Consider the following 24,132-nt stretch of genomic DNA (forward strand, 5'->3'; position numbering starts at 1 on the left):
CCGCTCCGCAGGGCGGTGGGGGAGGGACCGGGATGCCTCGGGCCCCCTCCCCCCCCCAGCCGTCCCCTGCCTCAGTTTCCCCATCCTGGCACTCAAGGAATCCCTTGGGGAGGTCAGGGGTGTGGCACCCCAGGGTGCCGCGGGCGGTCAGGGGACCCCCAGGGTGCTCACTTGGGGACCCCCCGGGTGCTGCCAGTGTTGTGCCCCCACCAGGCACTTCCTGGCAGGCTACTGGGGTCCCCCCGCACGGTGTAGGGTACTCGGGGAGGACATGGGGCAGTGTCAGGGAATCCCCAGGCCCACAACAGGGACCCCCTCCTTTGCCCCGGGGCGTCGGGGTGTTCCCAGGCGGGTGTCGGGGTTCAGCCCTCACTTCCTGTGCCCCGGGGTGTCCCCAGGAAGGTGTTGGGGTGCAGGGTCCCGTGGCACTGCCGTGGGGTGTCGGGGTCCCTATGGTGGTGCTGTGGGGTTTCGAGGAGCCCCAGGCGGGTCCTCCCATTATCCCCCCTTCCCGCAGACAGCCGGGATGGGACCCTGAAGCTGATCCCGGGCTCGGGGCTCTCAGGGTGCGGGGATCCCCCCGGCGGGTTCCACAGGATGTCGGGGTGCCCCGGGGGATGGTGTGGAGTGTCGGGGTCTGTAGGGTGTCGGGGTGCCCCCGGCAGGTCCCGCAGGATGTCGGGGTGCCCCGGGGGGGGTTCCGAGGGATCTCGGGGTTCAGCCCCCCCGTTTCGCCCCCGCAGACAGCAAGGCAATCGTGGACGGGAACCTGAAGCTGATCCTGGGGCTGATCTGGACCCTCATCCTGCACTATTCCATCTCGATGCCGATGTGGGAGGAGGAGGACGACGACGAAGGCCGCCGCCAGACCCCCAAGCAGCGGCTGCTGGGCTGGATCCAGCACAAGGTGCCGCAGCTGCCCATCACCAACTTCAATCGCGACTGGCGCGACGGGAAAGCGCTGGGAGCGCTGGTGGACAACTGCGCCCCGGGTGAGGAGCGCGGCGGGGGCGGAGGCCATGGGGGCGCGGGGGGCGTGGGAGGGACAAATGGGGGGGAAAACTGCGCCCCCGGTGAGGAGGGAGTAGGGGGCGGGGGGTGCTGGGGGCAGAGGGTGGGACAGGGGGCAGCTGGCAGGGGTACTGGGAGGTACGGGGTCCAGGCTGGCTCGAGGGGCACTGATGGAGATGTTGGGGGGCACTGGGTGCAGAAGGGAGGAGGCGCAGGATGGGGGGGTCAGGACGAGGGTCAGGATGGGGGTGCACTCCTGACCCTTCTGGCCCCCCCAGGTCTCTGCCCAGACTGGGAGAAATGGGACCCCAACGAGCCGGTGCAGAACGCTCGGGAGGCCATGCAGCAGGCAGACGACTGGCTGGGAGTCCCCCAGGTATGGGGCACAATGCGGGGCATGGGGGACGCTGGAGGTCTCCCGGGTACAGGGCATGGGGGGGGGGCACTGGCTGTCGCCCAGGTATGGGATGCAGGGGAGGAACACGGCGGGGCACTGGGAGAGGACACTGGGGGTGCAGGGGTGTGCCTGGGGGGCGTCCTTGGGGATCCACAGGGCTCCCTGGGCATTTGGGGTACCCCATGGCACCTGTGGGTGTGGTAGGGGTGTGGGTGTGGGGGGATTCCCCAGCAGGGCGGGGAGGGTCTGATGGGTGTCGGGGGTCTCAGGAGGGTCAGGCAGGAGGTCCCTCCTGGTAGTGGGGTGCATGGTGCACCCAGCAGGGTCCTCCTGGGTGGGGGTGCTGGGAGGGTCTGACCGGTGTTGGGCTTCTCCCCCAGGTGATCGCCCCCGAGGAGATCGTGGACCCCAACGTGGACGAGCACTCGGTGATGACGTACCTGTCCCAGTTCCCCAAGGCCAAGCTCCGGCCGGGGGCCCCCCTGCGCCCCCGCCCCCCCCCCAGCCCGGCCGTGCACGTGCCTACGGGCCCGGTACGGAGGGCTCAGGGGGCTCAGAGGGGCATGAGGGGATGTGGAGGTTTGTGGGGGCACCAGGAGGCTGGGGACTTGGCACAGATGGGACACATGAGGGGCACGGACCCCACGCAGGGGGAGGTCAGGGCACATGGGGGCTGGCACAGGGGGCACACGGAGAGGGGTACTGGGTGGGGGACATGGGGAGGGCTCAGGGGGAACTCAGTGCAAGAGAGCACCTGGGGGCTATGGGCTGTCAGGGCATGACAGTAAACCATGGGCCCCCCCCCAAGCCCAGGGACTCCTCTCCAGTCCTGGGGTGTTACCTGTGCCCAGGGACACCTGCGGGACATCCCAGGGTGTCCACCTGCACCCAGGGTTCTCCAAGAGTCCCCCCATGCCCAGGGACCCCTCAAAGTCCCCTCGAGCTCAGCCACCCATACTCGGGAGACCACCACTGACAATCTGGACCCCCCTGCTACCACCAAGGACAACCTGGGGCCTCCAAGTCCTGGGGGGTTGTGGGATGCTGGGGGTTGTGCTCACTCCCCCCACCCTGCAGGCATCGAGCCACAGGGGAATGTGGTGCTGCGCCCAGCCCAGTTCACGGTGGAGACCCTCGAGGCAGGGACGGGCGAGGTCCTTGTCTATGTTGAGGACCCCGAGGGACACACTGAGGAGGTACAGGGGACCCTGGCTCCATGTCTGGGGAATCCCCCCAGTCTCCCTCTCTGGGAGACCCCCCAGTGCCCCAGCTCTGTGTCACCCCCTCTCCCCGGTTTTGGGGTGTCTTCTCATCCCAGGCCAAGGTGGTCCCCAACAACGACAAGAAGCGAACATACAGCGTCACCTATGTCCCCAAGGTCGGGGGGCTGCACAAGGTGAGCCCCTTGGTGACCCCCCCAAGGCACCCCTTCTGTGACATCCTCTTGCTGCCCTCCCTGCAGCACCCCTCATGATACCCCAGAACACGCCCCCTGTGATGTCCCCCGTGACACCCCCACCCCATGACACTCCCCCACTCTCAGAGTGGTGGCTGCCCCTCCCACACCCCCCCGCAAGGGGGATGAGGGACATTTGGCACAGTGGGGTTTGAGGGTCCCTGGGGGGCTCCCTTGGGGTCCCCTGGGGACAGCCCTGGGGTGCCCCTATAGGGTCCCTGGGGTGCCACACTGAAGTCCATGGGGGAGGTGTTGTAATGGGGGGGACCCTGGAGTGTCCCGTTGGGATTCTTGGGTATCCTATGCATTAGAGTCCCTGGGGGGGGCAATAGGGAGTCCCAGGGAGGTGGTCACTGCTGGGGGATCCTCTTCAGGTTGTCATCCTAGGGGGGGGTCCCGGGGATGTCTCACATGCTGTCTCCATGGGAGTCCATGGGGGATGTGGTGCGGCCATGGAGGCCGTGGTCCCCTGATACCCTTGACGTCCCTGCGCCCTCCAGGTGACAGTGCTGTTCGCGGGACAGAACATTGACGGGAGCCCCTTTGGGGTGACTGTGGGCATGGCTCTGGGCGATGCCACCAAGGTGACGGCACGCGGCCCTGGCCTGGAGCCCGTGGGCAACGTGGCCAACAAGGCCACCTACTTCGACATCTACACTGCAGGTGGGGGCACGGGGGGAGCTGTGGGTCTCTGGGGACATGTCCTTGTGGTGGTGTTGCCATGGCATGGCCAGGTGACTGGGGATGTGCCTTCATGGTGGCATGACCATGGCATGACCCAGACACTTTGAGGACGTGTCCTTGTGGTGGTGTGGCTGTGACATGACTTGGTGGCACTGAGGTCATGTCCTCATGATGACATGGGGTGGCCTGGTGGCTCTGGGGATGTGCTCTTGGAGTGGCAGAGCCATGGCATGACCATGGCATTATCTCATGGTGGCTTGGGGACACGTCCTTCTCATTCCAGGGCCAGGGCATGGCCAGGTGGCTTTGGGGCCATGTCCTCAAGGTGGCCTCAACGTAGCATGATTTGGTGGCTCTGGGGCCATGCCTTCATGGTGACATGGCCATGGGGTGGTCTCATGGTGGCAGGGCCATGGCATGGCAAGTGGCACCAAGACTGTGTCCTTGTGCCGTGGGATGGTCTGGTGGCTGTGGGACCGTGTCGTCAGGGTGACAGGGCCATGGCATGGCTGGGTGACCCTGGGGACCTGTCCTCATGGTGGCCTGGCCATCTGATGGCCTGGTGGCTCCCCATGGTGGCCTGGCCATGGTGCTGAGCCCGTGTCCTGGTGGTGACAGGGGCTGGCCCGGGCGATGTGGGGGTGGTGATCACGGACCCCCAGGGCCGGCGGGACACAGTGGAGGTGATGCTGGAGGACAAAGGGGACAACGTGTTCCGCTGCACCTACCGGCCCGTCCTCGAGGGACCACACACCATCTGTGTCACCTATGCTGGCGCTCAGGTCCCCAGGAGCCCCTTCACTGTCAACGTGGCTGAAGGTGAGGCTCCCCCCCAGGTCCCCACGTGGCTCCACAACATTTGTGACCTCTGTAGCTAATGACAACTATCAGAGGCTCCCTGTCACCCAGCGGTGACCACGGTGGCCCCAAGGCACCCAGTGGTGACCGTGGTGGTCCATGACACCAATGAGTGTCCACGGGCGAACCCATGGTCCCGTCACACTCCCCAGGGTGTCCCTCTGGCACCCCTGTCCCCGGGGTGTCCCTGTGTCACCCATCAGTCCCAGGGTGTCCCCAGGGGTTGGTTCCTTGTGCCCCTGAGGACCCCATGGCACTCCCTTGTCCCCACGGCATCCCCAAGGCATCCCCATGGGCCCCTCCCAGCCCTGGGGACACCCCATCCCTTCCTGTCCCTGGGGTTCCTCAGGGACCTCCCAGTGCCCGATGGATGCTGGTGGGTGCTAATGAGAGTTTGCAGCCTGCACCCCCTCAGCGGTCCGGGCCACGGGCCGGGGGCTGCAGCCACGGGGGGTCCGAGTGCAGGATGTGGCTGACTTCAAGGTCCTGACACGGGGCGCGGGCAGTGGGGACCTGCGGGTGACTCTGCGGGGACCAGGTGCGTGTCACTGTGGGGGAGCACGGTGGGGTTGGATGGTTGGGGGGCACCATAGGGTTCTCCATGGGGGGCCCGTGGGTAAGGTCCCACTGGGGGTCCCATGGGCTGAGTGTATGGATCAGGGTTCCCCATGGAGGGATGGATATAGATGGGAGACCCATGGGGAGTCTAGGGTTGGGGGACACCGGGGGCGGCCACGGGGAGGTGGGTGTGTGGGTTAGGGTCCCGTGAGGGTGTCCATGGAGGTTGGATGGTTGAGGGGCATCCTGGGGTTGACCATGGGTGGGGGGGCACCATGGGAAGTGCGTGGTTGGGGGGTGCTCCTGGGGCGGGTGCCCCGTCTGACCCCCTCCCACAGGGGGCACGGAGGAACCAGTGACGGTGCGGGATGTCGGTGACGGCGTCTACGAGTGCGAGTATGTGCCCCGGGTGCCTGGCAGCTACCAGGTGTCCATCACCTGGGGGGGCTACGCCATCCCCCGCAGGTCAGTGGCAAGTGCAGGGGTCCTGGCAGGGGGAAGTGAGTGGGGTGGGTTTGTGCGGGGGGGAGGGGTGGTGTACAAGCCCCGCCCCTCACTGCCCCTCCACCTCCCCAGCCCATTTGAGACGCAGATGTCTCCCTGGGGGGTGAGGGGTTTTGGGGCATGTGGGGGGTGTGTGTGGGGTACAAGCCCTCCCTTATCCCCCCAACCTATTTGAGGTGCAGGTGTTCCCCCAGGGGTGGGAGATGTTTGGGGGGGCTGGGGGTGCAGCTGTGTGCAGGTGTAGTATAGCCCTCTCCCCCCTATTCCCCCCAGCCTGCTCGAGGCGCAGGTGTGTGGGAGTGGGGGTGTACAGGTGTGTTACAGCCCCCCCTCACACCTACCTGTTCCCCCCAGCCCGTTTGAGGTGCAGGTGTCCCCCCAGCCGGGGGCACAGAAGGTCCGGGCCTGGGGGCCGGGGCTCGAAGGCGGGGTTGTGGGACGCCCCGCAGACTTTGTGGTTGAGGCCATCGGCACTGAAGTGGGGACCCTTGGTGAGCCGGGGGGGATGTGGAGGTGGGGGGCACTGTGGTGGGGACCCTGTGTGAGCCCTGAAGGGGGGAACATGGAGAGAGGGTTAGGGGCACCATGGTGGGGACATGAGGACAGGGTTGGGGGTAGTGTGGTGGGAACAGGGTGGGGAGCTACATGGTGGGGACAAGAGCATGAGTGGGTGACATCCTGTTGGGGACATGGGGACAGAATGGGGGGGCGCCATGAGGGGATACAGCACTCTGAGGGGTGTCACTGTGGCGGGGACAAGGGCAGGGAGTGGGTGAAACCCCACTGGGGACATGGGGACAGGCTGGAGGACGGGTGCCATGGTGGGGTCCCCAACTGCTGGGGTGACACAGGCACACAGAGGTGGGGACATGGGGCAGGCTGGGGTTGGGGTTGGCCCCAGTGGGGTCGTAGGAACATGGGTGGTGCCACCCTGGGGACGTGGTCACCGAGAGGGGACAATGCTCTCAAGGTCCCCACTGTGGGGACATAAAGACATGTTAGGTGGCACCCTGCTGGGGGCATGGGCACAGAGCGGGGACAAGGATGGGGTCTGGGGCTCCTGGCATGGGCACAGGGTAACGGTGGCTGCGGTGCCCCCAGGGTTCTCCATCGAGGGCCCATCCCAGGCGCGCATTGAGTGTGACGACAAGGGCGATGGCTCGTGCGATGTGCGGTACTGGCCCACGGAGCCAGGGCTCTATGCTGTGCACGTGGTCTGTGACGACGAGGACATCCGGGACAGCCCTTTCATGGCTGACATCCGCCCCGCTCCCCCCGACTCCTGGCCCGACAAGGTGCTGCAGCCCACGGCAACCCACAGATCCCCACTGTGCCCTTGTTCCCCATAGTGCCCTGCTGTGCCCCACTGCACCCCATTACACCTCACCTGTGGGTGCTGGGGGTGCAAGCACCCCATTGCATCCTCCTAACCCCCTCTCCACAGGTGAAGGCCTTCGGGCCGGGCCTGGAGCCCACTGGCTGCATCGTGGACCGCCCAGCCGAGTTTACCATTGACGCCCGTGGTGCCGGCAAGGGGCCCCTCAAGCTCTATGCACAGGTGGGAACTGTAGAGGGGCTGTTGGGTGGTGCTGGGGGCCATGGAGTGGTGCTGGGTGCTGTTGAGTGACATTGGGTGGTGTTGAGCACCTCTGAGTGCTGTTGAACACTGTTGGGTTCCATTTAGTGTTGTTGGGCGCCATTGGGTGCCCTTGAGCACTACTGGGTGCTGTTGGGGACCGCTGGGCACCACTGGGTGCCGTTGGCCAACACTGAGTGTGTTGGGCGCTGTTGGGTGCCGTTGGCCAACACCGAGTACCATTGGGTGCTGTTGGGTGCTGTTGGCCAACACTGAGTGCCATTGGGTGCTGTTGGGCGCCGTTGGGTGCTGTTGGCCAACACTGAGTACCGTTGGGTGCTGTTGGGTGCCGTTGGCCAACACTGAGTGCCGTTGGGTTCCCTCACCTTCCCACTGCTGGTCACAGGACGCCGAGGGCTTCCCGATTGACATCAAGGTGAAGGACAATGGTGATGGCACCTTCCACTGTGTCTACGTCCCCACCAAGGCCATGAAGCACACGGTCATCGTCGCCTGGGGGGGAGTCAACACCCCCAACAGCCCCTTCCGTGTGGGTGTCATAGGGGGCCCATGGGGTGCTGGGGTGGCTATGGGAGGGGGTGCTAGTCATGGAGGGTGTTAAGGTGTCAGATGTGGGGCACAGGGGTCCTGTGGGGATGGGGGGCCAGGGTGGGGCTGGGAGCCCATGGGGTGATGTGGTTGGAGAGGGGGGTCTCATGGGGTGCTGGATGTGGGGATGGGGGTCCCAGACCTATAGGGTGCTGGGGAGGGGTTGGAGGTCCCCTGAAGTACTGGGGATGGGAGTCTGGAGTGGTTGGAGGGAGGCAGGGTGCCAGTGGCAGGGTTGGAGGTCCCAGTCCCATGGGGTGCCAGGGAAGGAGGGGTCCGTGCCCCTGCCCCACATGTGACACTGTGGGCCCGCAGGTGAGCGTGGGTGAGGGCAGCCACCCCAGCAGGGTGAAAGTCCACGGGCCGGGTGTGGAGAAGACGGGGCTGAAGGCCAACGAGCCCACCTACTTCACTGTGGACTGCAGCGAGGCTGGACAGGGTGGGTGCCATGGAGGGGGGCACCCTGTGAACTTCTCTGAGGGCATGAGGCCTGTGTCCCTGGGCCAGCATCCCTGGTCCTGGACCATTGCCGCTGGTCCTGCTCCATCATCCCTGGATCAAGGGTCCTTCATTCTGAGCCCATCAATTCTGGTCCTGGTCCTGCATCCCTGGTCCAACTTCCCTGATCCTGCATCCCTGCTCCTGGTCCGTTGTCTCTGCTCCTGGTCCAGGATTCCTGGGCCTGCATCCCTGTTCCTGCACCTACATCCCTGGTCCATAATCTCTGATCCCGGTCCATCAACCCTGATCCTGTCCATCAGCCCCAGTCCTGATCCAGCCCTCTGCCCCATGTGCCTGGTTCCACTCCTCGGTGTCCCCCTGGCGAGTGGGTGCCACTGACCCGGCCAACCCCACAGGTGACGTCAGCATTGGCATCAAGTGCGCCCCAGGAGTGGTGGGGCCGCTCGAGGCGGACATTGACTTTGACATCATTAAGAATGACAATGACACCTTCACGGTCAAGTACACAGCGCCGGGCGCGGGGCTCTACACCATCATGGTGCTCTTTGCCAACCAGGTGAGAGTTCCGGGACTGCCCCACATCCCTGAGGGCCCATCCCCCACTCTGTGGGGTGCCCCCAGCCCCCAAGGGCCAGGTGGGGCTGGAGCTTCGACCCCGTGGTGCCGCTGTGTCACTGTGCTCTGGTTTTGGTCCCCAGGAGATCCCCTCCAGCCCCTTCCGCATCAAGGTGGATCCATCCCATGATGCCACCAAGGTCAAAGCTGAGGGACCTGGGCTGAGCCGGACAGGTGAGGGGCCAGGGGCAGTGGGGTGGGGATGGGGGGCATGGGCTGGGGGTGATGGGTGCTGTGAGTGCTGTGGGTCCTGCATTGGCTGACAATGGGGTGCAGGGGTGGAGGTGGGGACCCCCACCCACTTCTGGGTGCTGTGGGGCAGGGACTGTGGGTCCTGTGGGTGCCATGGGTCCTACAGTGACTTGACGATGTGGTGCAGGGGTGGAGGTGGGGACCCCAACCCACTTCCGCGTGCAGACGCGGGGGGGCAGGGAAGGCTCCCCTGGACGTGCGGTTCATGGGGACGGGGCCTGGCCCGGCTGTTGCTGACTTCGAGGTCATCGACAATCACGACTATTCCTACACTGTCAAGTACACCCCGCTGCAGCAGGTGGGTCCTGGGGGCACCCTGACCCTGGAAGGGGGCACCTTGACCCATGGTGGGGCCCCCCAACCGCTATGGGCACCCACCACCAAGCAGACCCCACTGCAGCAGGTGGCTACCAGGGGACAGCCTGGTATGGGGGGGGCACCCTGACCCATGGGGAGACCCCATGGAGGCACCTCAACCTGTCTGGGCACCCCAGCCCATGGGGTCACCCCATGGGGGGATCCCCCAGATATAGGGACACCCCAGCCCATGGGGTACCCAAGAGGGGCCCCCTCATTGACACCCCATTCCCTGGGCTCTCCCAGGGACATGCCCCCATACAGCCTAGTGTATAGGGGCACCCCCGTGAGCACCCCCTCCCCACAGGCACCCCCATGAGCACCCCAGCTGCTGGGAAACTCACCCCTATGAACACCCCCTATCCCCATGGGCACCCCACCTCTGTGGGCACCCCCCTGGGGCAGCTGCAGCCCCACATGGGTACCTGTCAACCCAGGGCACCCCCAGATCCACGGGTACCCCTCATCCCTGGGACTTTCCCCTCCCCAGCACCCCCATGGATGACCCCCGGCCTCCCCCAACCTGATGGCTGCGTGTCCCCTGGGACCCCCTTGGAACCCCCCAGCACCATCCCATGGGTGTCTGCCCTCTGCCCCATGACTGGGCGCTGTGTGGGGGACCCCTGGCAGCACCCTGAAGTGGAGTTGTTCCTGCAGGGCCCCCTGTCTGTGGTGGTCACCTATGGGGGGGACCCCATCCCCAAGAGCCCCTTCCCCGTCACTGTGGCCCCCCCCCTGCAGCTGGGCAAGGTCAAGGTGCAGGGGCTCAACAGCAGTGAGTGGTGGCACTGGGGGAATGGGGGGGGGGGGACCGAGGGAGGGGAGCACCCTGCATGTGGTGTACGGTGGGGGGGGACCCTGGCAAGGGACACTTGAGCATTGGGAGCACCCTGGGGGAAGAGACCCTGGAGGGGATATTTGGGTCAGGGGATCAGCCTGGGGGGGCACCCTGAATGTGGGGGCACTTGGGGAGGGCACCCTTGGGTGTGGGGCTCAGCATGGGGTGAGGGCACATGAGGGCACGGACACTGCATGTAGGGGTACCTGGGTGGGGGATACACACCCTGGTTATGGGCTGCAACTTGGATATGGGGGGCCCCAGGGGTGGTTTGGGGAGCATCCTAGTAGGAGAGGTTTGGGACCACCTGTGTGTGGGGGCAACCAGATATGGGGGACAGACATGGGTGAGGGCATTGGGGGTCACACCCTGTGGAGAGACAATACCCTGGATATGGGGGACACCCTTGGGTGGAGGTGACACACCCTGGGACAGACACACACACACCCACCCCCAGGATCTGGGGGACACATCCGGGTGTGGGGTTCCTCATGGGTCTGGGGGCACCCCAGGGTGTGGGATGCCCCTCTGATCCCCCACTCCCTTGCAGAGGCGGAGGTGGGGCAGGTGCAGGAGTTCCAGGTGGAGGCACAGGGCGCAGGGGGACAGGGGCACCTGGAGGTGAAGGTGACGGGCCCCTCGCGGCGCCCCGTGCCCTGCACAGTGGGGCCTGCGCCCCCTGGAGGCCCCCACCCCGTCACCTTCACACCCTCCGAGGAGGGGCCCCACCGTGTCGAGATCACCTACGATGGGCACCCGGTTCCAGGCAGCCCCTTCCCTGTGGAGGCTCTGCTGCCCCCTGACCCCTCCAAGGTGAGCATGGCACACGCGTGTGCAACAGGGGTGTGTGTGTCCCAATCTCTGTGTGTCCCTCTGCCCTCCTGACCCCCCTTGTGCCACTCACAAGCCCCACATGTGCCCATGCCCCCCCCGCATGTCCCCCCGACCCCTACATGTTCTTGTGCAAACGGGTGCTGGCCTCGGGGCTGGGGCTGCAGGGCAGGCGCATGGGGGTCCCCTGACCGTCACCTTCCCCCTGTCCCCCTTGACCCCCCTCCATGTGTCCCTCTGTTCCCCCTGACCCCTACCTGTCCCTGTGTCCCACTTGACCTCCACCTGTTCCTGTGTTCTCCCTGACACCCATGTGTCCCTGTGCCTGCAGGTGGTGGCCTCGGGGCCAGGGCTGAAGGGCGGCCGTGTTGGGGTCCCGGCACCGTTCTCCATTGCCACGCAGGGTGCGGGCAGTGGGGGGCTGGGGCTGACAGTGGAGGGGCCCTGCGAGGCCAAGATCGAGTGCCAGGACAACGGGGATGGCTCCTGCGCTGTGTCCTACTTGCCCACAGCGCCCGGCGAGTACCACATCAACATCCTCTTCGCTGGGCGCCACATCCCGGGCAGCCCCTTCACAGCTGCAGTCACGGCTCCCTTCGACCCGGCCAAAGTGACAGCGTCGGGGCCGGGGCTGGAGCGTGGCCGTGCGGGCGAGGTGGCCTCCTTCTCTGTGGACTGCTCACAGGCTGGAGAGGCCGAGCTCACCATCGAGATCCGCTCCGAGGCCGGCGCCAAGGCTGAGGTGCTGGTGCAGAACAACCGTGATGGCACCTATGCCATCACCTACACGCCGGCCTGTGCTGGCGCCTACACCATCACCATCAACTATGGTGGCCTCCCGGTCCCCAACTGCCCTGTGCGCGTCACTGTTGACCCAGCCATCGACACCAGCAGCGTCAAGGTCTACGGCAAAGGCGTGGAGCCGCGAGGTGAGGGAGGGGCCATGCAGGGGCTGCTCGCCATGTCACCTCCTTCCCTTGGGCGGGCATCTCCTTCCCATGGGGATCTCCTTCTCCCCAAGGGCATTCCATCCCTGTGGGCATCTCTTCCTCCTGGGTGGGGGACACCACAGACACACCCCACAGACACCACCACAGGCATCTCCCCTCCATGAGCATCTCCATGGGCACTCCATCCCTGTGGGTACACCCTCCTTGTGGACGTCCCTGCTCACAGGCATTCCAACCCCACGGGCGTCCCATCCCCATGGGCACCCCATGGACAGCCCTTCTCATGTGGGGGGGTCTCCTGGGCACCCCATGGACATGCCTCCATGGGCACCTCCCCCTTGCCTGGACAACCCTGTGGCCATGGACACTCCCATGGTCATCAACATCTCCTTCCCATGGGCACCCCCTCTAATGGGGGCTCTCCTGGCCACCCCACAGGCATCTCTCCTCCCCTGTCCCCCTTGCCCCCACCACTATGCAGGGGACTCTGTGGTTTTCCTTCCACTCATGGGGGGAAGGTTTGGGGGTGCAGGGGGTATGGGGTGGGACCCCAAGGGTGCGCCAATTCCTCCTTGAACCCCCTGTGTGTGCCGAGGGGCCATGGGCTCTCAGAGGGTGCTGTAAGGGATCCCCAGATGACCTCTGGGCCCCCTTGACCCCCCTGTTCCCCTCAGGGGTGCTACGGGAGGTGGGCACTGAGTTCATGGTGGATGCACGGGCACTGGCCCCCACCGGGGGACCCCACGTCCGGGCACGGGTGCTGAACCCCTCAGGGACCCCCATCGACACCTTCGTCACTGACCTTGGTGATGGCACCTACCGCGTGGAGTACACACCCTTCGAGGAGGGTGAGGAACCCCCACAACCCCCCTGGGAACCCCAACACTCCTGGGGACCCCCAGACCCCCTTGGAGAACACAGACACCCCCAGGGGACTCCCAAACCCCTAGGGACCCCCACCCCCTGGGGAACACCAACACACTCCGGGAACCTCCAGGGACCATGAGCACCCCCAGGGACTCTGTTCGCACACCAGACCCCAACACACCCCCGAGACCCCAAGTTCTGGCCAGGCATCCTCCATCCTCATGAGGAACCCTCAGAGAGGTCCTTCCCATACCACGTCCAAGTGGGGACCCCCTTCAATTTCCCCATGGTACCCAGAACCCGGAACCCCCAAGCCCCAAATCCCAACCAGGGACTCCCAACCTCCCCCAAAACCTCATCCAGGGATCCCCAAAGCCCCCAAGACCTTCCAAACTCCACCCAGTGACCCCCAAAATCCCCTGAAAATTCCCACCCCACCCCCCAGAGACCCCTTGTGCCCCCTCCATGGACAGTATGCGATGGTGTCCCTGTCACAGGGCTGCACCTGGTGGAGGTGACATACGATGATGTGCCGGTCCCCAAGAGCCCGTTCCGTGTGGGGGTGGCCGAGGGCTGCGACCCCACACGTGTTCGGGCGCACGGCCCCGGCCTGGAGGGTGGCCTGGTGGGCACGGCTAACCACTTCACTGTGGAGACCAGGTGGGCACTGACCCCCGACCCCAACCCAGCCCTGCTCCCCAAAGCCCCCCAACCCCTGCCTTCCAAATCCCCTTCCCTATCCCTATTCCATGCCCACCGACCCCCCATATTGTTCATGCTGGGGGTTTGGGGTGGGTATGACCACCTGCTTCAGTGTGGAGACCAGGTGGCCACCAACCCTGAGTCTCTCCATTCCCACCCTGCCTCCCCCCACACCCACAGATTCCCCCCCCAAGAGGTGTCACCTCCATCCCAAGCCACCAACCCACCATCTCCATCCCCTGCTGTGGAAGTGCCACCACTGTCCTCTTGCACCTGTGCCCTTCGTGTGCGTGTACCACCTCTATCCCATGTCACCAACTTGCCACCTCCATCCTGTACCACCACTCTGGCATCTCCATGTTCTGCCACAGAGGTCCCATGTCCATCCTCTTGCATCCTCTACCACCTGTGTCCCTTCCCATGGATGTACTACCTCCCTCCCACATCACCAAATGGGCATCTCCATCCCCTGCCGTGAAAGTGTCACCTCCATCCCACGTCACCAGCATGGAATCTCTGTCCCCTTGCCATGGAGGTGCCACCTCCATCTCCCCACCATGGCTGTTGTTCCCCCTGACCCCACCATGCCTGTGTGACCCCTCTGAGTGGTGGCATGTCCCCAGGGGCGCGGGCACTGGGGGGCTGGGCCTGGCCATTGAGGGTCCCTCGGAGGCGAAGATGTCCTGCAAGGACAACAAGGACGGGAGCTGCGCAGTGGAGTATGTCCCCTTCACGCCTGGTGACTACGACGTCAACATCACCTTCGGCGGCCACCCCATCCCTGGTGCGGGGTGACAGAGGGACGGGGGCTGGGGGGAGAGGTGTCCTGGTTGTCATCTGTTGGTCACAGGGCTTCACTGTGGTGACGCCGCCCATGGTGGCCTCATGGCCAAGCTGTCCCCTGCCTGTGCTGTCCCCATGGCCATGGCTTTCATACCCCCACGGCCACAGTGACCCCATGGCCACACTGACACATGGCCACACTGACCTCATCTGGAGCCTTTGCCCGAACTGTTTCCATGGCCATGCTGTCCTTGTTCCCATGCTGACTGTATGGACATGTTGACCCCATGACCATGGTGATCCCACACTGTGCTCATGCCCATGTTGAGCCCTTCCCCATGCTGGCCCCTTGGCCATGCAGTCATTGGGCCCACACTGACCCCACGGTCATGTTGACCTTCTGGCCATGTCCCCATGCCCATTTTGAACCCATAGCCATGTTGACCCTATGAATGTATTGACCCCATGACCACATTGACCTCATGAGCACACTGGCCCCACACTGTGCCCACACACGTGATGGGCACACCAACTCTATGGCCATGCTATCCCTGTGCACACATTGTCCTCATGGCCATGTTTATCTTGTCCTCATGCTGACCCTATCCCCACAGTGGCCCCCTGCTAACATTGGCAGTGGTCACACTGCCCCCATCCCCACCCTACCCTGCTCCATGCTGCCTCCCCCATGTACTGACCCCCTTCTCCATACAGGAAGCCCATTCCGGGTGCGAGTGCGGGATGCTGTGGACCCCTCCAAGGTGACGTGCTCAGGGCCAGGGCTGGGCCCCAGTGTCCGTGCACGGCTGCCCCAGAGCTTCACCGTGGATGTCAGTGCCGCAGGACGTGCAGCCCTTGAGGTGACACTGCTGGGGCCCACTGGTACGTGGGGACACAGGGGGCAGGGGGGACTCGTGTCTTACGGGGTGTCCTGAGCTGTGGGGTGTCCTCCCTCATGAATGTCCTGCTCCGTAGGGTGTCCTGCTCCTTGGATCCCATGGTCTATAGAGAGTTCTGCCCTTTGGGATGTCCTGCCTCATGGGCTGTCCAGCACCATGGATGCCATGTTCCATAGGGTGTCCTGCCTCATGGTGTCCCCTGTTACATAGAGTGTCCTACCTATGGATGTCCTGCTCCTTAGGGTGTCCTATCCCATAGGACGTCCAGCCCCATGGATGTTCTTCTTCATAGGGTGCCCAGTTCTATGGGGTGCCCTCCCCATGGATACACAGATCCACGGGGTGTCTTCTCCATGGAGTTCCCTGCCCAGGGAGGTCGTGCCCTCTGTGCTGCTCTATACCCCCCATGTCCTCCTGTCCCACATGTCCCCTTGCCTCACATGTCCCCACCCCACATGTCCCACTGCCCCACAGGGCTGCCGGAGCCAGTGGAGGTCCGAGACAATGGTGACGGCACCCACAAGGTCACTTACACCCCGGCCACCGACGGGCCCTACACCGTGTCTGTCAAGTACGGAGGGCAGGAGGTGCCACGCAGGTGAGACCCCACTTAGGCTGGGCAGATGAGGGGACACAGGATCCCCACACAGCGTGGAGATCCCGGCACCCTCCTGACTCCCTGCTTCCCCCAGCCCCTTCAAGGTGACGGCGCTGCCCACCCACGATGCCAGCAAGGTGCGGGCGAGTGGCCCCGGGCTGAGTGCAGGAGGGATCCCTGCCAGCCTCCCTGTCGAATTCACCATTGATGCCCGCGATGCTGGCGAGGGACTGCTCACAGTGCAGATTCTGGTCAGTGTGTGAGGGGGAAACATGGGGGAGCATGGGGGTCGTGGGGGGACACATTGAAGGTGGGTGAAGGGGTGCTCACAGTCCAGATCCTGGTCAGTGCAGGGAGAGTCATGGGGGTGCTGAGCCCCACAGGGTGCCCCCAGCATAGAGAACTGATGGGGGTTGCCTGCAGGACCCCGAGGGGCAGCCCAAGAAGGCATCAATCCGGGACAATGGGGATGGCACCTACACAGTGTCCTACGTGCCCGATGTGCCGGGGCGCTACACCAGCACCGTCAAGTACGGGGGCGACGAGATCCCTGCATCGCCCTTCCGCGTCCTCGCCGTGCCCGCTGGCGATGCCAGCAAGTGCCTCGTCACAGGTGGGGCTGCCCCACAGTGTCCTTATGCTGACCTATGTCATCCCCTTGCTGGCCCATGGCATCCCCTTGCTGACCCACAGCATCCCCTCACTGCCCCATGATGTCCTCTTGCTGCCCCACCTCACCCCTCCCTGCCCCACAGTGTCCCTGCTGCCCCATGGCATCCCCTCCTGCCCCACAACATCCACATGCTGACCCACAGTGTCCCCTGGCTGTCCCACAGCACCCACCCCAGACACCCCTGCCTCACCCCCCACCACCCTATGGCTGTCCCCCAGCACACCCACCTGCCCCACTGCTGCCCCTCAGCATCCCTCCCACCACCCCCAAACCTGCCCCATGGAGCAGTGGGGATGAGTGGGTGCCCCCAGGACAGGATGTGCCGGCCCCCCCGGAGCCCCCCGGCCCCCTCGGCACCCCCGGCCCCCCAACCAGCCCCCCAACCCCTTCTCACCGCTCTCCCTGGTCTCTCTTGCAGTATCCATTGGGGGCCATGGACTGGGTAAGTGGTGCCAGGGGGCAGTTGGGGGGCTGGGAGGAGGCAGCTGGGGGATAGGTTTGGAGTCCCCCCATGGCCCTGACCCCACCCTCCCCCACAGGTGCCTGCCTGGGCCCCACGATCCAGATCGGGGAGGAGACGGTGATCACGGTGGATGCAAAGGCGGCGGGACAGGGCAAGGTCACCTGCAAGGTGTCAACACCTGATGGCGCTGAGCTGGACGTGGATGTGGTGGAAAACCACGATGGCACTTTCGACATCTTCTACACTGCTCCTGAGCCCGGCAAATACGTCATCACCATCCGCTTTGGCGGGGAGCACGTCCCTAACAGCCCCTTCCATGTCATGGTGGGTGGAGCACTGGGGGGGTCACTGTAGGTCTGGGGGGTTGTGATGAGCATCATGGGTCAGAGTTTGGGAGACCATGGTGTGGGCAGCATGGAATTGGGAGACCGTGGTGGGTGCCATGGGGCAGAGAGCTGGGATCATGATGGGCACTGTGGGGTTGGAAGATCATGGTGGGTGCTGTGGGGCAGACAGGTGGGGCCATGGGGTTGGGCAACGGTGGTGGATCTGAGGGGCAAAGAGTTAAGGGCACAATGGGCACCATGGAACAGATCTTGAAGATGAGGGTGACACCATGGAGTAGGACAACCGTGGTGGGGTTGGAACATCATGGTAGGCACCAACAGACAGAGCACTGGGGCCATGGTGGACACCAAGGGACAGAGAGTTGAGTCAGTTAGCATGGAGTTGCAAGAGCACAATGGGCACTGCACAGTTGGGTGACCATGACAGGAGTTAAGGGACTGGGGGACCATGGTGGAGCAGTATCAGGATGATGGTGGCCATCATGGAGCTGAGAGAGTTGGGAGACCATGGTAGGCACTGTGGGGCTGGATGACCCACCATGTTGGCCAGGGTTGTCGTGTGGGGGGTTGGGGTCATGGCGGACACCATGGGGTTTGGAGGTCATGAGGATCATCACAGGGCTGGGAGCCCACCGTGGGGGTTCTCATGTCCCCTCTATGGCCACCCTGGGGCTGAGATCCCACCACAGAGTTCTCACCCTCCCTCTCTGTCCCATGATTAGGCCACAGAGGAGCCCCCAGCCACCTCTGAGAACCTTCGGCCCTTTAACCTCGTCATCCCCTTCACCGTGCAGAAGGGTGAGATCACAGGTACAGTGCAGGGTTGTGGGGACAGGGACCACCCCCTGAGGTACCAGCCCCCCTCTTGGTGCCCCCACTGACACGGTATCCCCAGGTGAGGTGCGGATGCCCTCGGGGAAGACGGCGCGGCCCAACATCACCGACAACAAGGACGGGACGGTGACAGTGCACTATGCCCCCTCCGAGAAGGGGCTGCACGAGATGGACATTCGCTATGATGGCAACCACATCCCCGGTGAGCCACTGGGGGGCACTGGGAACCACTGGGGGGCAGTGGGAGCCACTGGGAGGTGGCTGAGGAAGGTTGATACCACTATGCCCTGGTTGGGCTCCCATGGGTCAGGCACCCACCATGGTGTGGAATGTCCCTGTGGGGTGTCTCTGTGGGGTCCATGGTTGGTCACCCTTGGGTTGGGGTGTCCTCATGGGCCCCTGACCGTTGTCCCCTGTGTCCCCAGGGAGTCCCCTCCAGTTCTATGTGGACGCCATCAACCCACGCCACGTCAGTGCCTATGGGCCTGGGCTGAGCCATGGGATGGTCAACAAGCCATGCACATTCACCATTGTCACCAAGGATGCTGGCGAGGGTGAGTGATGGCCAAGGGGGGGCTGAGAGGTTGTGAGGACCCCCCAGTGCCACAAGGAGATGTTGGAGACCCCTGGTGCCCCCGATGCCTCTTGTCCGGTGCCTTCTGACACCCCCTGTGCCTCCAGGTGGGCTGTCGCTAGCGGTCGAAGGTCCCTCCAAGGCAGAGATCACCTGCCAGGACAACAAGGACGGGACATGCACCGTGTCCTACCTGCCCACAGCCCCTGGTGACTACAGCATCATTGTGCGCTTTGATGACAAACACATCCCAGGCAGCCCCTTCACTGCCAAGATCACCGGTGAGACAGGCTGGGGGGGCGCAGTGGGATCTGGGGGAGTTCTGGGGGTTCTTGGGGCTTCCACATGGCCATGGGGGCACCTGGGTAGCCATAGAGACACCTATGGAGTCATGGCCATGAGGGCATCTGTGTGGCTGTGGGGGCACCTGTGGGGTAGTGGGCACACTTGCCCCATGGCCATTGGGACAATTGTGGTGTCTCTTGTCCATCCCTGGCCACCAGGATTCCCCCTCCCATGGCCTTGGGGAAACTGAAGCCTTGGAGACCCCAGCCCATGACCATGGGGACATCATGGAGCTTTGAGGACCCCATCACAAGGCCCTGTAGACCTTGTGAGGACCCTATCCTTGGCCTTGAGGGCCCTATTCACACATCTTTGGGTGACCCCTCGTTCTGGGGACCCTCTCCATAAGCCATTGGGACCTTGTGGGGCTTTGGGTATATCATTCCATCACCATTGGGACCCTATTCCATCCCGTCCTCCACCTTGGGTTGATGTCCCTGCTGATGGCATCTCTGCAGGGGATGACTCCATGCGCACGTCCCAGCTCAATGTGGGCACCTCGACTGATGTGTCACTGAAGATCGCAGAGACAGACCTGAGCCTGTTGGCAGCTACCATCCGTGCACCCTCGGGCAACGAGGAGCCGTGCCTGCTCAAGCGGCTGCCAAACCGCCACATTGGTGTGTAGGGACACGGGGACACTGGGGGGACATGGGCACATGCAGATGTGGGCACAGGAAAACTGGGACATGGGCACATGAGAGGAGGATGTGGGACTTGGGGACTTGCTGGGACAGGGATCAGTGGGGCTACGGGGTCACAGGGATGGGCCTTGTGGCATTGGGTCAGTAGGGGGTTGGTGGCCATGGTCAGGGGACTTAGATGGTGACCAGCAGCTGATGGAGGTGGCCAGGGGCTGGTGGCAATGGGTAGGGGATGGGGATGGTGCATGGGTGGTGGCCAAGGCTGGTGGTGGTGTGTGACCACTGTGTTCCCCCCCCAGGCATCTCATTCACACCCAAGGAGGTGGGCGAGCATGTGGTGAGCGTGCGGAAGAGTGGACAGCACGTCACCAACAGCCCCTTCAAGATCCTGGTGGGACAGTCAGAGATTGGTGATGCCGGCCGGGTCAAGGTGTGGGGCCAGGGGCTGCTGGAGGGCCACACCTTCGAGGTGGCCGAGTTCATCGTGGACACACGCAGCGCTGGTGAGGCCACGGTGGGGGATAACTGTGGGGGAGGTGGTAGCCATGGCTAAGGGCAGGATGGGATGATGGCCATGACCATGTGTTGGTTGTGGTCACCCAAGGATGAGGTGGAGGCCATGGTTATGGCTGTGGTTTGCTATGGCCACATGCGTTGGTGGCCAAGGCTGTATGTTGCCAGGAAGGGATGGTGGCTATGGTCATGGCCAAGGCAGGACGGTCACTGTGGCTGGGGTTGGTGGCTGTGGTGGTGGTGTGGCCATAGCCAGGATGATTTGAGGGCCATGGCCATGCCACAGCTGTGGCCAGCACAGGATGAGGTGGTCGCTATGGTGTGACCTTCATGTGAATGGGATGGTGACCATGGTGGTGGCATGGCCAATGCCCATGTGAGAGGTGGTTAAGGCCATACCATGGCTGTGGCCAACACAGGATGGGGTGATGGCCATGATTATGGCCATGGTATGACCATGGCCAGGCCAGAGTGGTAGCTGTGGCCATGGTGCCACTGCGAGGGGGATGCTGTGGTGACCATGGCGTGGCCATGGCCAGGATGGGGGTGATGACTGCGATTGGGTGGTGACCATGGCCACTTTGGGCTGGTGGCCTTGGTGTGACCATGGACAGGACAGGGACAGCCTCCATGGGACACCTCTGAACATATCCCCATGGCCACCCAGGTTACGGCGGACTGGGCCTGTCCATTGAGGGCCCCAGCAAGGTGGACATTAACTGTGAGGACATGGAGGATGGCACCTGCAAGGTCACCTACTGCCCCACCGAGCCTGGCAACTACATCATCAACATCAAGTTTGCTGACAAACATGTCCCAGGTGGGACTGGGGGAAACATGGTGGGGCAGAGGGTTGTGGTGGGGAGAGGTGCTAGGACCCCCAGGGGGTGACAGGTCCCTGAGGTAACCATCTCCCACAGGGAGCCCCTTCACCGTGAAGGTGACGGGCGAGGGGCGGATAAAGGAGAGCATTACGCGCCGGCGGCAGGCACCCTCCATCGCCACTGTTGGCAGCACCTGCGACCTCAACCTCAAGATCCCAGGTAGGGTTGGCCTTCTTCCTCCTCCTCCTCCTGCTCCTCCTGCTCCTGGTCCTTCTCCTCCTCTTTTCCTCTTCTTCCTATTCCTTCTCCTTCATCTTTCATTCTCCATCATCCTCCATCATCCTCCTCTTCTTCCCCTTCCTCCATTCTAATCCTCTTCCTCCTCCTGCTTTGTGGGCCATGGGGATGGAGATGCATCTTAGCCACTCCAGCTCTGATTTCTCCTTCCTTCTTTCTTCTCTCCCCTCCATGCATCTGTGTCCATGTCTGTGTCCCTCTGTGTGTCTGCGCTTGCGTCCATGCATCCCTCTGTGCATGCCACCACCCACCGATGTCTCCATCCACACCTCTGTCCATGTGTCCATTCGTATGTCTGTCCGTGTGTCCATCCCTGGCTTCATCCACCCTTGGCTTCATCCATTCCTGCAACTATCCCTACATCCATCCCTGTGTCCACCCCTCCTTGCACCATCCTCTACTTCCAACCTTGTGACCACCCATGTCTCCACCCATCATGATTCCATCATCCCTGTGCCCATCCTTGTCTCCATCCCTCCATGTCTCCACCCATCCACGTCTCCTCCCATCACTATGTCCATCTCTGTGTCCATTCATCCCCATGTCCATCCATGTCCTCCTGTGTCCCCATCACCCCTCTGTGCACCCTTCTGTTCCCCCACCTGTGCCCACATCCTGTTGTCCCCATGTGTCCCCACGTGTCCCCGCTGTCCCTCTGTGTCCCCACTGGGTGTTCCCCAGGGAACTGGTTCCAGATGGTGTCGGCGCAGGAGCGGCTGACGCGCACGTTCACGCGCAGCAGCCACACATACACGCGCACGGAGCGTACTGAGATCAGCAAGACGCGTGGCGGCGAGACCACGCGCGAGGTGCACGTGGAGGAATCGACCCGTGTGGGCGGCGCCTTCCCCCGCGCCCCCCCGGAGCCCTTCGGTGCCTTCGGGGCCTTTGGGACCCGCGAGGGCATTGGCGCCTTCACAGCCCCTGCACGCGCACACGAGGGTGCGTCCTGCACCGGGGGGTCCTACTGTGCATGGGGGTGTGTAGCAAAGTGGGATTGCACAGGAGCGGGGTGTGCATGAGGGGCAAGTGTGCATGAGGGCTGGGTGTGCAGGGCACTGGGCTTGCACGAGGGCTGGGTGGGCATGAGGGGAGCGTGAGTGCAGGGAAGTGTGTTTGAAAAAGGACTGGGTGCATGGGAGCACCAATGTGTGTTTGCACAGAGCTGTGCTTGCACAAGGGCTGGCTGTGCACGAGGCCTGGGGGTGTGTGGGCAGGGCCCTGTGCTGGCACAAGGGCTGGGTGTGCAGGGAAGTGGGCTTGCATGAGAGCTGGGCACACTTGCCGTGGGAGTGCTCTTGGATAGGGCTCCGTGTGCTCACACAAGGGCGCACCTGCGTGTGCCCAGGACACACCTGGGACAGACTCCCTGGCACACGCGTTGGGGCTGCTGTGCCCTTCACACGGGGATGTGTGCGGAGGTGGGGGGCAATGCTGGCTCTTTGCACAAACAGGTGCACACCTGCTCACGGGGTGTGTGGGCTCATGGGGAGTGCACGCCTGCCCAGAGGGCTGTGGGTGCCCTTGGCATGAGTGTGCAGTCTCACAAGGGTGTGTGCACACGTGTGTGTGAATGCATGCGTGTGCATGCTGGCAAGTGCACGTCCTGTGTATGCTCGCAGGGCGGGGTGCACCCAGCGGGGTTGCACGTGGGCTCTGGTGGGTGTTGGGGTGTCAGGGCACACTGGGGGCAGGGTGGTGGGATGACAGTGACAGGGTGCCCTGGTGGTGGGCTGACAGGGTGACAGAGTGATGGGGTAGCAGGGTGACGACGGTGCTAGTGTGCCTGGGAGTCCTTGGGATGATGGTGAGAAGGTGATGGGGCAATGGGGTGCCCCAGTGCCCTGGTATCAGAGTGATAGGATGCTGGGGTGATAGGATGCAGGGGTGCTGTGGTTCCAGGGTGATGGCTTGCTGGAGTGACAGGGTGCCACTGTGACGGCATGACAGGCTGCCCCAGTGACAGGTGCTGGGGTACCATAGTGACATGGTAATAAAGAAATGGGGTGCTGAGGGGCCAGGGTGCCCTGGTGCTGGGGTACCAGGGTTACAGGATGATGGAGTGATGTGGTGACAAGGTGCCCTGGTGACAGGATGACAGTGTGCCATATAGTGATGGGGTGCTGGGGTGCCACAGTGGCGCAGTGGTGGGGTTACAATGGGGTGATGTTGGGGTGTCCAGGTGCCTGCAGGGTGACATGGTGTGTGCCTGCAGCTGAGGTTGTGGTGGTGCAGGAACTGGGATGCCATAGTGATACGGTGTTGGGGTGACACTGGGGTGTCGATGGGGTGTTGGGGTGCCCACGGTGACGTGGTGTGTGCCTGCAGGCGAGGCTTCAGCGCAGGAGCTGTCGGCGCAGGTGCTGAGCCCATCGGGGCAGCGGCGTGAGGCTGAGGTGGTGCCGGGGGGGCGCGGGGGTGTACAGCGTGCGCTTCGTGCCCCAGGAGACAGGCGCCCACACTGTCAGTGTCAAGTTCCGGGGGCAGCATGTGCCCGGGAGCCCCTTCCAGTTCACCGTGGGGCCCCTGGGCGAGGGCGGTGCCCACAAGGTGCGTGCAGGGGGCACTGGCCTGCAGCGCGCTGTGGCCGGCACACCAGGTACGGGGTGGTCTGCCAGGCATGGGGGGTGATGGGGGCTCTGGGGGCGACTGGGGGGATGTGGGTGTGATGGGGATATGGGGGCAATGAGGGGTGGGTACTGTTGGGGAGGTGGGGGTGTATGAGGGTCTGGGTGCTGTTGGGGGGTGTGGGTGGCAATGGGGGTGTAGGTGCTATGTGTGTGTGGGGTGTTGGTGAAATTCAGGGTCTCT

At 63.8% G+C, this 24,132-nt stretch overlaps 1 protein-coding gene across 1 annotated transcript in view; it reads left to right on the top strand.

Annotated features, from left to right (window-relative positions):
* Positions 1 to 23,952, top strand: part of LOC121672383 (filamin-C-like) — a 26,278-nt gene extending 2,326 nt beyond the window's left edge. The window contains 42 exon segments of the mRNA XM_042045002.1: positions 744 to 992; positions 1,290 to 1,387; positions 1,789 to 1,902; positions 1,905 to 1,941; positions 2,486 to 2,604; positions 2,727 to 2,804; positions 3,365 to 3,527; positions 4,167 to 4,367; positions 4,807 to 4,944; positions 5,303 to 5,429; positions 5,823 to 5,959; positions 6,570 to 6,763; positions 6,913 to 7,026; positions 7,451 to 7,594; positions 7,969 to 8,092; positions 8,511 to 8,671; positions 8,814 to 8,904; positions 9,110 to 9,153; positions 9,155 to 9,280; positions 9,997 to 10,114; positions 10,728 to 10,990; positions 11,340 to 11,937; positions 12,633 to 12,806; positions 13,323 to 13,485; positions 14,151 to 14,311; positions 15,025 to 15,192; positions 15,684 to 15,807; positions 15,902 to 16,058; positions 16,231 to 16,420; positions 16,899 to 16,922; positions 17,020 to 17,267; positions 18,013 to 18,100; positions 18,186 to 18,326; positions 18,550 to 18,678; positions 18,806 to 18,979; positions 19,502 to 19,663; positions 19,987 to 20,190; positions 20,868 to 21,020; positions 21,121 to 21,243; positions 22,003 to 22,263; positions 23,650 to 23,726; positions 23,728 to 23,952. Of these exon segments, the coding sequence (XP_041900936.1) occupies positions 744 to 992; positions 1,290 to 1,387; positions 1,789 to 1,902; positions 1,905 to 1,941; positions 2,486 to 2,604; positions 2,727 to 2,804; positions 3,365 to 3,527; positions 4,167 to 4,367; positions 4,807 to 4,944; positions 5,303 to 5,429; positions 5,823 to 5,959; positions 6,570 to 6,763; positions 6,913 to 7,026; positions 7,451 to 7,594; positions 7,969 to 8,092; positions 8,511 to 8,671; positions 8,814 to 8,904; positions 9,110 to 9,153; positions 9,155 to 9,280; positions 9,997 to 10,114; positions 10,728 to 10,990; positions 11,340 to 11,937; positions 12,633 to 12,806; positions 13,323 to 13,485; positions 14,151 to 14,311; positions 15,025 to 15,192; positions 15,684 to 15,807; positions 15,902 to 16,058; positions 16,231 to 16,420; positions 16,899 to 16,922; positions 17,020 to 17,267; positions 18,013 to 18,100; positions 18,186 to 18,326; positions 18,550 to 18,678; positions 18,806 to 18,979; positions 19,502 to 19,663; positions 19,987 to 20,190; positions 20,868 to 21,020; positions 21,121 to 21,243; positions 22,003 to 22,263; positions 23,650 to 23,726; positions 23,728 to 23,952 (6,584 nt within the window).
* Positions 23,953 to 24,132: the final 180 nt, after the last annotated feature.

Source organism: Corvus kubaryi, unplaced genomic scaffold (genome assembly GCF_017639235.1).
Source record: "Corvus kubaryi isolate FWS band 111438036 unplaced genomic scaffold, C.kubaryi_AGA036_p1.0 61731, whole genome shotgun sequence".
NCBI classification, from domain to species: domain Eukaryota; kingdom Metazoa; phylum Chordata; class Aves; order Passeriformes; family Corvidae; genus Corvus; species Corvus kubaryi.